Source organism: Saccopteryx bilineata, chromosome 12 (assembly GCF_036850765.1).
Source record: "Saccopteryx bilineata isolate mSacBil1 chromosome 12, mSacBil1_pri_phased_curated, whole genome shotgun sequence".
Taxonomy (NCBI): domain Eukaryota; kingdom Metazoa; phylum Chordata; class Mammalia; order Chiroptera; family Emballonuridae; genus Saccopteryx; species Saccopteryx bilineata.
The window spans coordinates 23,494,309-23,507,970 of NC_089501.1; the positions used below are offsets into that span (position 1 = coordinate 23,494,309).

Here is a 13,662-nt window from a genome sequence, read left to right on the forward strand (position 1 = left end):
ATTGGAGACTACACTGGTTTACTGGGGGGTTGGTCATGTATAAAAATTTCAGACTTTGCAAGGAAAGCAGATGTTTAGTATAAACCATATTTATTGCACAGCCTAGGAACAGTGAATCATCCATGTTATTTAACTGTTGATTAGGAACTTTGAGAGCCAAATACACAAATACTAGCCAGGGGCCAACTTACAAAAGTAGTTTTTTCTGTTTGTTTGTTTTTGAATGATAGCCAGCCTGCTATGTAAATTCTTTTCTGCAAAATAAATACCTATATTTTAAATGTTCTGGATAAATAAGGTAGAGATATATGTGCAGGAGCATATTTAACTTAATAAGTATAAAATGCAATGTAGATACAATCACCATTTCCTAGAAGTGTTTAAAGTATTTACTAAATCAACATTAAAATTTTCAATAGCTTTAAAAAAAAAGTCATGTAAACAACAAACTATATTGCTACTGTTATTTAACAAGTAAGGCATCCTATTTTCACAGGAAAGGCACTCTTATCTACCTTCTAGTGTCCCCAGGGAAAATAACAGTGTTGATGTTTTGGCATGTAAGCAAATGAATACCATGACTTCCTCCTCCATTGCCCAATAAAAGAACCACCACAGTGTCAGTCTCCAGCTTTGGCACAATGCCTTTCCTTATTCTTTGGGCCTGCACACTAATTGGCTGCTTTTCTGTGTCTTCAGCAGAAGCACCCAATCTTTCAGATCTGGTTCTCCCTCTATGGAAGGAGAGTCCTGAGCAGTTCAGTGACTACAGGGTGGAGGATGGAAAGTACATTATTAATCCCTGGGTATTTCCTGAGAGAATGGGGCTATATAAAATTCTACTGAGCCAGACAGCCAGGTATTTTGAAAAATTTGGACCAGAAAATGAACAAAATTTATTATGGGGATTGCCACTGCAGCATGGCTGGCAATACAATACAGGTAAGAAAGATTTTTGTTTTCAATCTAATGATCTACCAATGTAACCACATAGTATTTGGGAAACTGGACTCCATATAGATCATATAGTATTCTTGAAATTGATTATTTGCTTTTCCATCTTTTCTTCTCATAACCATTATTTTTCTCCTCCTTGTACTCCATATATCCTGTTATATGTTGCTTGTTTTGACTAGAACCTGCAATGGGCATTCAGTGTAGTAATCAAGCACAAAAAGACTTCATATCTAATCCATGGAGCATTCTAAAAGTATTTACTGAATTTCTACTAGGTGTCAGACCTCATTTTAAGCAATGAGGTGAACAAAACAGTCAAAAGGAGATGCATTAAAAACAGAGGTGGTATCAAATTAGTTTGAATTCCTTAGAATTTTAATTATATTAACTTTGGGGGTGATGGCAAGTAATGGCATCTGGTTCACAAGGATATTTCTTCACAAGTGAGAAGAATTAAAAAGTACAAATTGATAATTACAACATAGTCATGGGGGTGTAAAGTACAGCCTGAGAAATATAGTCAGAAATATTGTAATAACTACATGTGGTGTTAACTGGGTACTACACTTATGGAAGGGATGACTTCTTTAGTTATAGAAGTGTCTAACCACTATGTTGTACACCTGAAACTAATATAATGTTGATGTCAACTGTAATTGCAAAATAAAAGCAATTTAAAAAATATAAATGTTTGTGCATCTTTGCAAAAAAAAAATCACCCAATGAAGTGACAATTATAACCAGTTTCAAAATGTGCATAATAAATAATCTGTGTATCTCCTCTCTTCTAGGTAGACTAGCTGATCCCAGCCAGAGGACAGACTGTGGCTATGAATCTGGGGATCGTTTGTGCATCTCTGTGGACAGTTGGTGGGCTGGTAGGTTCATTTAAATAGGAACATAGATGATAGCCTCCCCCCAAAAAATGTATTTAACATAAAATTTTATAAATGTGACAAAACAAAAACAGTAAAATTCTTTGTTAAAAGAAATTTACTTCATCATGTACCTTGTGGCCTTTATGTCACATTCTAAGATTTAGCGGCCACAATGTCAATCATAATTCCTTAAGACACATTCTGCTTTTCACAGAAGGACTGAAACAAGAAACTGCAAAGGACGTGCACTTGGGTGGGAAGTCCCACTAGTACCAGGGAGTCCACAGGAAAAGAAAGGATGAGATACAAGAGAACAGAAAAATAATACTTTTTCTTATTTTTCTCAGAGCAAGAGTGTTAATCTTTTAAACATGTAAAGAGAGATTTGTCTATCACAATATTGATTTATCAATCAGTAACTTAAGGATTCAGTCAGATATTGAATATTAAAATAATCAGAAGGTATTTTCTAATTTTTTATTTTATTTTGTGTTTTAGTAATAAAATTAATTTACACATAATTTCTTAGAGTTATTTTTCAATAATTAGAAACAAGATCACATCCAAGTTCACTTTCCTGATTGATAAACAAAATATACACCTTTCCATATATTTTTAAAATATGACATTGATAGGTTCTCTTCAAGGAGCCACATATATTCATGGCCACAGGTCTAGAATCAAGTTTCTCCCACCACCTGCCACAAATCTACACGTGTGTTTTACTGCGTCTTTAAAACATCACAAATAAATCTGAGGAATCATCTGGCATCTTGCCATTTCTGTAGCTGGACACTTTAGATATTCATCAGCCTGCTGAACTGTTTCTTTTTCAGAAATATAGATACTACCCTCAATTTTTCTGTTATTCTTGTTTTTAACTGTTGTGCTTGATGAATCAAAGCAGCTAAATTTTATACAAGTTCAATGTCTTTTCTTTCAAGAATTAACTCATCTTTCTGGGTTTGCAATACTGAAAAAGCAATGCCTGAGCTCATCTAAACCTTTCAATGTATTTTTCAACTAAGAAATTTTAACAAGAGAACCATTCTCCTGAGTAAGCACGTTGATGGGAAAGTGAGCCTACAAAGACCTCATCTTGTAGCAGAAGCTCAGTGTAACAACTTGATCATGTCCTATACATGATTGTACTCTGTTCCTTTCTATATCCCTTCACTTGTCAAACCATAGCCTCTTTCTTTCTTTGTTTCCTTTCCAAGGAGACTGAGTTCTATATTGATACGTTTGAAGTCTCTCTGCAGGGAGCCTCTGGGACCCTTCGCAATAACTATGTCCCTTCAGAATGATGTCGACATTTTCTGGGATGTCCATAGTCTGATTACTGAGAACGGTCTTCATCTTGTAGCAGATGTGGCAGAGAGAGCTAGAGTCAGGTTTCTTTATTCTTAGATTGACTTAGTAGTTTGGAATATCAGCTTGCTACACTGGGGTGTGAGACTGCATTCACAAATGTATGTGTAAAATGAAAAATTTTCTGCATCGCCAGTGGAAACGAGTATAAACTTTATAGCCAATGATATTACAATTCTAAATCTGATGGAATAGGTTATATGTAGAGAGGGAGAAAAACTTAATTTATTGTCAATTTAATTATCCTAAGATCTATTATCAACATTTATCCGACATTTTTGCTTTGAAGACCTAATATAATACAAGGGCTTTGTGATATCATAGTTGCACATTGAACTTGGTTAAATAAAATACAAAATATCAAATGCTATAAAAATAATTACATTTCATGGTCAAACCTCAGTTAGAGGTGTTGTATTATTCTGTGCACATCTAGATACCTAACTTCTTTTTTAAATTAATATTTCAAAAAATGAGTATTACCAAATCCTTTAAAATTACTTTTTATTAAAATATTTTTTTCTTTTTATTATAGTGATTGGGGTGACAACAGCTAAAAAATTATCCAGGTTTCAGGTGCACAATTCACAACACATCATCTGTACCCTGTATTGGGTGTTCACCACCTCAAGTCAAGTCTACTTCTATGACTATTCATCACCTCTATTTCTTTCCATACTGCCTTTCTCCTCCACCAGCAACCACCATACTGTTGTCTGTGTTCATGAGTTGTTTTTCTTTTTTTTGCTCAATCTTTCTACGCAGACCCCGAATACCCCACTCTCTGACTGCTATCAGCCTTCTCTCTATCTGTAAGTCTATCTCTATTTTGCTTGTTAGTTCCTTTTGTTCATTAGATTCCACATATGAGTAAAATCAGATGGTACATACTTGTCTTTCTCTAACTGGCTTATTTCACTAGCGTAATGCTCTCCAGGTTGGTCTTTGCTATTGTAAAAGTTAAGATTTCCTTTGTTTTTCTTACAGCTGAGTAGTAAAATTGCTTTTTCTTTTAAAATATTATAGTCAATGTTTTTTTAACTCATCTTTATTTATGATTGTTGGGATATTACCAGAAGCCCATTAATGTTATATATAATCTTTGTGGAGATTTTCAATTTTGTTTTACAGTGAGTGCTTTAACATCTTTTTGAATCTGTGAGATTTTGTTTAATGGTTTGCGGATTACTTAAAACATTATCTATCACATTTGTTAGTGCTTGTGATAATTGGTATTTTGTTTTTACAGACATGAATTACTTTCTCAGTGCATTACCCTTCCTTGCTGCAATTGATTCTGATATAATGGAGATATACTCAGACCAAGTCATACTTTTGCCACCACCCAAGGATCAGACAAAGTTTTGTCTTAATGTTTCTGCTTGTCAGTCATCCTTCCCTAAGACAATGAGAAAGTGGAATGCCTTCTACCAGGTTTCTTTTTTTATATGTTATTTATTCTCTTATGAGGTAGTAAGATAATTTCTTCTTCTTTTTCCTCCTCCTCTCCTTCCTTCCTTCCTTCCTTCCTTCCTTCCTTCCTTCCTTCCTTCCTTCCTTCCTTCCTTCCTTCCTTCCTTCCTTTCCTCCTCCTCCTCCTCCTCCTCGTCCTCCTCCTCCTCCTCCTCCTCCTCCTTCTTCTTCTTCTTCTTCTTCTTCTTGGTACAAAGCTTTGGTGTAAGTTTTTGTGTGTATTATACAATATTTTCCTAAGAATAAAAATATAAATTTTATGCAAATTATATTAATATTATCACATTGCAGCAGGGCATTGGATATCATTAACATCCTCTGAACCAATGCAGTATTAACACAAAATCTACCATCTCATCTCACCCTAAGTAAGTTATATGTAAATGTGAGAGCACCCAGGATATCTCTCTAAATAAGGTTATTTTGGTTAGTTAAACCTTCAGGTCAACCATAGAATAACTCTTGAAAGAAATGTGATTATAAAGTTGGTTTTCAAACAGTTCATTTTTGACTGTTTTTACATATTTAAACTGCATTAATAATGATTACATATAGGTAGAACTAACAATTATGGGACAATCAGAAACAAATATCCAATGATCAGTATAAATACATTAATAAGAATAGATGTAGAGCAAGATCAATGCTGATAGCATAGATATTTTAGTTCTATAATTTTAGCTCATTATTTTAGGTAAGTTTAATTAAATATTCTAACAATCTTAAACTTTTGTGATAATTTTAACTGGTAGCAGATAAAAAATGATAAACAAAAAATAAAGTGCTGACTGTTGGGTAAATATTTTCAGTTTATTTCCTATAGATGTATTCAATATTACTACTAATAACAGATAATTATTATAGTCTTTCCAGGATGTTAGTCATTGATGGCTTACACAAATTAATTCTTAAAAAATATTCTCCTTTTATGTAGAATTTGGCTGAATTGAAAATTTGAACAAGTTTAAATTGTAGGGAGAGACATTATTATATTTGTTCATATAATGAATTAATTTCTCCTTTTTATTATAGCATTTGCAGTCACCTTCTAGTAGTTTTGACGACTTGTTGAAGTACTTATGGGATGCACATACCTCATCCTTGGAAGATGCTTACAAAATATTTGAAAATAGGTAAGAATGGATCCCAAATCATTTTTATTAAATATAGCAAATATTTTGGGTTTTATTTATACTTTTCAATTTATTCTTCCTTTACTGTGACTGTCAGGCTTCCTATTAAATAATATATCTAATCATTAAGGTATTCAATGATGAGGTGTAAATATTTTAGTATGACCAGGCTCAAAAAGTGTTTTATGAAGGAAGGGCACAAATTTTAAGAAGAAATATTATTCCAACCAAAGAACAAATAAAACATGCAACCAATTTCTCTTTATCACAAATAGAAATTCTGTTCGCCATTTTGATTATATACACGTAATATGATAGATACATACTTAGGGGGAAAATCATCCAGCATCAGAGTTGACACACAAAATAGCCTGGAAGATTATCAAGCCACTCCACAGGCAAACCTAGAGTGTTATATGGATGTGAACGTATAAGAATAATTTGTGTGTAAAAAAGACTGACACTGTCAGGGTTTTCCAGAGAAACAGATCTAAGAGGAAAGAGAGAGAGAGAGAGAGAGAGAGAGAGAGAGAGAGAGAGAGAGAGACTGTGATTATGGAGACTGGCAAGTTCATAATCTGCAAAGCCAATGTTCAGTTCTAGTTTAAAGGCCAGAAGCTGCTGCAGAACCAGGAGGAACCTATGTCCCAGTTTGAAGGCCATCAGTTAAAATAAATTTCTCTTACTTAAGAGCAGATTAGGTTTTTGTTTTATTGAAAGAGTCGACTGATTGAATGTGGTTCATTAACATTATGGAAGGCAATCTGCTTTCTTTATTCTACTGATTTAAACATTAATTTCTCCCAACAATGTTCTCACAGAAACACCCAAAATTTGCTTGGTCAAATAGCTGAGCATCCTATGACTCAGTCAAGTTGGCTTGTAGAATCAGCCATCACAGACACTATCTAGGGGTGGAGACAATCAACAAGAGTGAGGTATGGGGTAGAAATCTGGGTCTGCTATGTATAAGTAAAATTGTAAATCCAGGCAGGAATGTTTGAGTACCACAATTCTACTGGTTGTCTCTCTCATTGACTTTGTCATCCCAAAAGGTAAATATATTAAACACCTAATAAGCAGATTCACAGCACATTTGCTCCTCTATCTATTGCGATGACTTCCACAGCGAGGTATTAAATTAAGCAGCAGAGGAGTTTCTCCTTTGGCAGTGTCAGTGACATGACTTGGGGCTGTAGCTATCCCAAGAGTTATAACTCAGCTGCTCTTTCTATTCTAATGACACAAAACAGGATAAGTATTATATAATGTTATCTTTGGTTTTGTCATGTATGTCTTTTATTATGTTGAGGTATGTTTCCTTTATTCCCATTTTGCTAAGAATTTTTATCATAAATGGGTTACAGAAAACTTTTTTTAAAAGTGAAAAGAGTACACTTTAATGATAAAAGAGTAGCATAGTATATATATAAACCATTAACAGTCAATTATCATTATCAAGTATTAGATATTATATATAATTATATGTGCTATACTTTTATGCAACTGCTAATACAGTAGGTTTATTTACACCAACATCATTACAAACATGTTACTAATGTGTTGCACTACAACCATATGACACCTATGATGTTGCTAGGTGATAGAATTTTTCAGTTCCATTATAGATTCAGGGCACAACCATAGAATATGCAGTTTTTCATTGACAGAAACATTGTTATGTGGTGCTTGAGTGTATAATGAAGCAGAAACAAATGAAGTAAAATAAAAGATTCATCTCCTTTTGTAAAGAATGTTTTAGGTGGCACAGTGGATACAGCGTTGGACTGAAATGCAATGGACCCAAGTTCAAAACCCTGAGGTCACCGGCTTGAGCACGGGCCCATCTAACTTGATTGAGTGCAGGGTCGCTGATTTGAGCGTGGGATCATAGACATGATCCCATGGTTGCTGGCTTGAGCCCAAAAGTCACTGGCTTGAAGCCCAAAGTTGCTGGCTCAAGCCCATGGTCGCTGGCTTGAGTAAAGAGTCACTCACTCTGATGGAGTCCCCTGGTCAAGGCACAGATGAAAAAGCAACCAATGAACAACTATTAGTAATGCTGGGGAACTTCCTTAAATCTCATATGTTATTTTTAGGTAAAAATATACTAAGAATTTTTATTTACATAGAACAATGCTGAATCCTGTGGTTTTTTTGTTTGTTTGTTTTTGCGAGTGAGAGAGAGAGAAAGACAGACAGACAGGAAGGAGGAGAGGTGAGAAGCATCAGCTCACAGTTGTGGCTCCTTAGTTGTTCATTGATTGCTTTCTCATTTCACTGTGCCACCACCTGGTCAGGCATATAGTGTGTATATACATGTTTATAACTTGGTCGTCTTGGATCCTAAGACTGGCTTGTGCTCATATATTTGTATTTTAAATTAAAATGGGTTTTTTAAAGGTATATTTTTATCATTTTACTTGACCACATCTTAACTGGCATTAGATAGGTTGTTCAGTAATATAGTCAATTAAGTCATTGGAAAGACTGTTGAATTTTACTCCTGCTCATGTGCTCTATCTGTCTTGAACCAGTGCTCTCATGTCTTTACTCCTCTCCCAGTGTTGCTGATTTCTCTGCAGTTTGTGTAATTCACTGCTACTCAAGCTTTGTGGCCATTGCTCAAACTCCTTATGAATTCACACATCATTTTATCCTTTTTCCATAGTCAGCTGTTATGTGACTGAAGATAACAGACTGTGAAACTAAGCCAAACTATTCTTTCATCAAGGGGTCACTGAACTCACTGTTCTACTCCTGCATGTCAGAGTCAAGGAGGAGCCCATAAGCCTGAGATCCAAACAAGGCAAGAGTGCTTCTCCAGGTTATCCAGCTTATTTAACACTGACAAACATAATGAAAGCCTTTTCTGTTCAATGAACCCTGCCTATGCGCTGTGAAAACAGAAATTAGAATATAATCTAATGAACAACAAACATTAAATATATAAACGCTATAGTGCCAGGAGAATACACAAGAAGAAGATAGGCAATTCTACTTCAACAAAGCTAGAAAATTTTGCAAAGAGAGTGATATCTAGCACACAACTTGACCTGTGGTGGTGCAGTGGATAAAGCATACAACTGGAATGCTGAGGTTGCAGGTTCAAAGACCTGGGCTTGCCTGGTCAAAGCACATATGAGAATTGATGCTTCCTGCTCCTCCCCCCAACTCTCTCTCTCCTCTCTCTAAAATGAATAAATAAATATAATAAATTTAGAAAAAAGTGTAGCTGTGAGCAAAGTAAGGGGTAGGCAATATTTCAAGAGGAATGAGTCTGTTAAAAATAACGACAAATTGTTGAGCATGCTTAGACAGCTGATGGGGAGAAGAACCATGAACTACATAGTTATAAAATGATTTATTACACTTTTAACCTTACTGCTGTAGTAATTTTTCCTCCAAATAAAAAAGAGAGTTTGATTTCCTAGAAGTCCTCATTCTGTAAGAAAAGCCAATGTATTTAGAAAATTAGACAAGAAAAATCACACATCTTTTTCTCTAGGATGTTCAATATTTTAAGGGCTTCTTGACTTCAGGAAATCAATCAGTATGCTGCCTTGGGAACTTTGATTTTATTCTGAACATTTCTAAGAATCATTACTTAATCATAGTCTAACATCTGGTTATTATAAAATATGTAAAGATAAAGTACCTGGTTAAAAGTGATAAAAACTCAAAGTAAAATATAAACAACTGATTGGGTGGTCCTTTTCAAATTTAAAATTTTAACTACCTATATTTGTATCTTCAAAGATAAGAGCTCAGGTCATCACATTCTAAAACAAAGAACTACATTCTTAGTTTGTTGGCAGAAAATGATGTTTTCTACCTAGAAAACACTGAAGCTGAAATTCTGAGTGAACTAATTATAATTTGGAAATGTATCCACTTGTCTTTTAGGTTGGAATTTTATTCTGAACCGGAAGCAGAATTTGGAATGAGTTGGTATGTGGCTGTGAGTTATATAGCTGCATCCCGTTTTCCCACAACCTTCATTAGAACACTTAAATTCCAGCAGAGTCTGCCACCGCGAATGCTTGTTGACGGGGACAGAGCCCCCTACATCAGTGACTTTACTGAACTTCAAAATGAAGTCCTGGTTGGTCTAAATCTTCTTCATAACCTGGATAATGACACAGGTAAGAACTCTGTGAAAAATACTTTAAACAAAATCAATATTACATTGAGTCAGAAAGGAAGAAAATAATAATTATATCAGATATGTATATTAAAAATTTAACACATACTTTTAAAAAAAGTCATGATTTCTCATAGGTATCCATTTTATACATTTTGATTCTTCTACTCATGGTCTGTCCTGAGTCTTTATTGGCTTGGCTTGAGGCTACCAGACTATCCCAAGTCTATTTCTTTTCATCTAAAACAAATATATATATATATATATATATATATATATATATATATATATTCTCTCTGTGTGTATATACATATATATTATCTTATATTTTATATAAAAATATATAATATTCTATATATATTCTATGGGTACATGGAGAAGAATAAAGGATGTTTATGAAAATTAAATGGAAATTAATCTTCCCATCCTCAGAGTCTAGGAGGTAAAAAAGTAGACTTAGGACAAATTATTGTGAATAATTGCAAACTTGTTCCTGCACAGAATTAAACTGAAATATTTTTTTGTTTAAAAAGTTGTTTTAAAAACTCAGACCTATTTACTCTTTACTTAAAACATATTTTAATTGCTGGCCTTGGCTGGTTGGCAGTGGTAGAGCATCACCCAGTGCGTGGAAATCCCAAGTTCAATTCCCAGCAGGGCACACAGGAGAAGAGTCCAACTGCTTCTCCACTCTTCCCCATCTCTTTCCTCTCTATCTCTCTCTTCCCCTCCTGCAGCCAAAGCTCCATTGGACCAAAGGTGGCCCGGGTCCTGAGGATGGCCCATGGCCTCCACCTCAAGCGCTAGAATGGTTTCAGTTGCAACAGAGAAACACCCCAGATGGGCAAAGCATGCCCCCTAGTGGTCATGCCAGGTGTATCCTGGTTGGGCTCATGTGAGAGTCTGTCTTTCTGCCTCCCTGCTTCTCACTTCAGAAAAATACAAAAAAAAAAACAAAAAAAAAACAAAAAACCCAAAACCCAAAAACAATTTTAATTGCTGAATCTTTTACTGATTTATTTTAAATTATATTTAATGTATTCAAACTTTAAATGTCTAAGTGTAGAAACACAGAAAATGAAAATAAAAATCTTCTTCACATCTCTTCTCAATCACATTTCTTAGCTCTTCATCCTTTTTTTAAAAATGTAGTCTTTAGTACAAATTTCTAAAAATATTTTATATATAAAACAGTGCAAATAAATGAATAAACTGTGCTGTTTGCACAAGTGAAATCCTACTCACTGCTTTGCACTATACTTTTTTAACTGAAAAATTTTCTTTGAGTTTTTCCTATATCAATAGATACTAATCCTACTATTTTACTTAAAAGATATGTAATGTTTTATTTAATAAATTTATCATAACTCTGGAAATTAATTTATGTTATAAGCTATTGGCAATAAATGACAATGGCACTTTATGCATACCTTTTTGTGACATAAATTATTATTTTACCAATACATTTGTAGAAAGAAGAGAATTAAAATTGATGGATCATACATTGCTAAATGATACTCAGAAAATTTTTCAGGAGTTTATATTTCTGTCATAAAAGTATAAATTAAGGTTCCTATTTTTCTACAACCCACTATCATATTACAATCTATAATTTGTGTTAGTCTATTATGTAGAAAATATTACTTCACTATTATATGAATTTATAATTTTTGAATGTATGCACTTTACCCAGTTTTCTGGTGAGGTATTTAATTTTTCTTATTAATTTTTATATAAAAGGTGGTCAATTAATTTTAAATTTAAAAACTAATATGTGCAATTATTGTGTAATGAACGTATGATATTTCTATATAAAGTATATAGAATTTTACTGAAAATAAACCTTTTAACAATTGGGCTTAAATTTACATATACAAAATTTTATCTTTTCCAGGGTCGTTATCTTTGACTATATGGAAAATTTTAATGAAGATACAAAGTGTAAGAAATAACGTTCTAAAACTATTAGAAACAATTCTTGAAAACTCTAATTCAACATAACTGGAAATAATTAATGAATTAATAAACATTTCTAATTTGTTGGACAACACTAATTGCAAAATTTAACATGAGCACAATGATATAGTTTTCTTGTTTCTGTTGTTTTGATTTACACTGATTTGTTAAGATTTGTCCATGTTCTCCTAACTTTAAATTTAAAGTAATGCTATAATTATTTTGTTCAATTATTAATTCTTGATTTTGAATTCATTAATATATAATGTTTAGCATCTAAATAAGATTATATTAAGCAATTATAAATCACTGAGAAATTAATAAATAGGCATTAAACTTGTATGGCTCTTTTGTCGTTATCCTATGTAACTTAATTTCATGAAATTTAAAGCAGCATATTTTACTGATTTATAACCAAAATCCAGAACATTTATAAAAAAAATACTGGTCAATTAAAATTTTAAAACTCAAAATTAAACTGGCAATAGAATATTTAACTTATATTTGTCAGTTTTGTGTGCAGTTTTTACTGATTTCAAGTGTATAATAATTGTATACTAAGTTTTCTCTCTTTGGTTTACATGAGATGATGAATGTTTAAGGGTCAAATTTGTCAAGGTTGCTCTCTTTTAGGAGAGAAATGCCAGAAGTAGTAACTTCCAGAGCTGACATGAAGCTTTCATATGAAGGTTTTCCCGGGCTTAACAACAGACTAATTCTACTCATTAACTGTTGGGAAAAAGATAGACAAATTAGTTTGAACAATCTGGGCACCGAAGAAGAAAAGATACAATTTAAATCCCAGCTTTATTGCTTTCCAGAATGAACTTGGGCAATTTTTCAGGCCCTTCTATGCCTCAGCTTAGTTATTATTAAAATGAAGATTTTAACAGTAGCAGAATGATTTTGAGGAGTCAATAAAAACATGTGATGAAGAGTCTTTGCAATGACAAGCTTGCATTTACAAAAGGTAGCAATTGTCACAACAATTGTGCTCAGAGAAGGATGACATGAGCTGTGTCGTTAGGGCAGTAAAAAGATCTTTGATGAGTTAAGACCATGAATAAATTTTTGTTGAATCCAAAAACACACAGACGATTTCTGGTAGCTGTATACAACAAAGGCAGTGCAGTAAACAGCCTCCCTAAATCTTCTCTCCAAATTACATGAAATAACTATATGTTAATAATATACCTATGCAAAACCAAACCTTCAAATTTCTTGAAGATAGACAATGCTAAAAAGGCAAAACCGCTCTCAGTAAAAAAAGAAAAATCATCAAATAGCAGTGCCCCAGTAATACAGGTTTTGAGCCCATGCTGGTGTCAGGGAGGGCAAAAATCTCCCCTTGTAGTTCTTACAGCTACATTCGTAATGAAATAATAAAATTGATACGAGACTAGATTGACAGGAGGAGAAAAAATCAATTTAATATGTGTATACAGGAGAATCACAATGTGATAGGATACTCGGATCATAAAATAAGGCTCAAGAAATGATCAAACTAGGTACTCTTTTTATTCCTTTTTGATAAACAATAAATTTGTGAGAAATTGATAGAACAAAAAATAGTACTCATTTGTAAGGAACCTAAGCAAGGTTTGGCTTAGGTAGTACACTAGTGAAGGCGTGGCAAGGTTTATTTACACAGGCTCTTTCAACTCAGTATTTTATAACCCTTGTGATAATGTCCTCAGCCGTTAGGAGCAGGGAGGGCACCTATCACATAGAAATTTACTTTCTGCCTTTA

The 13,662-nt window shown here is 33.5% G+C and overlaps 1 protein-coding gene across 1 annotated transcript; it reads left to right on the forward strand.

Annotated features, from left to right (window-relative positions):
• The first annotated feature begins 641 nt into the window (after positions 1 to 641).
• Positions 642 to 12,024, forward strand: C12H6orf58 (chromosome 12 C6orf58 homolog). Its single transcript, XM_066248380.1, has 6 exons — positions 642 to 942; positions 1,749 to 1,835; positions 4,456 to 4,640; positions 5,712 to 5,812; positions 9,719 to 9,957; positions 11,851 to 12,024. The coding sequence occupies exons 1-6, from the start codon at positions 642 to 644 to the stop codon at positions 11,955 to 11,957; spliced, it is 1,020 nt and encodes a 339-aa protein (XP_066104477.1). The 3' UTR covers positions 11,958 to 12,024.
• The last annotated feature ends 1,638 nt before the right edge of the window (positions 12,025 to 13,662 follow it).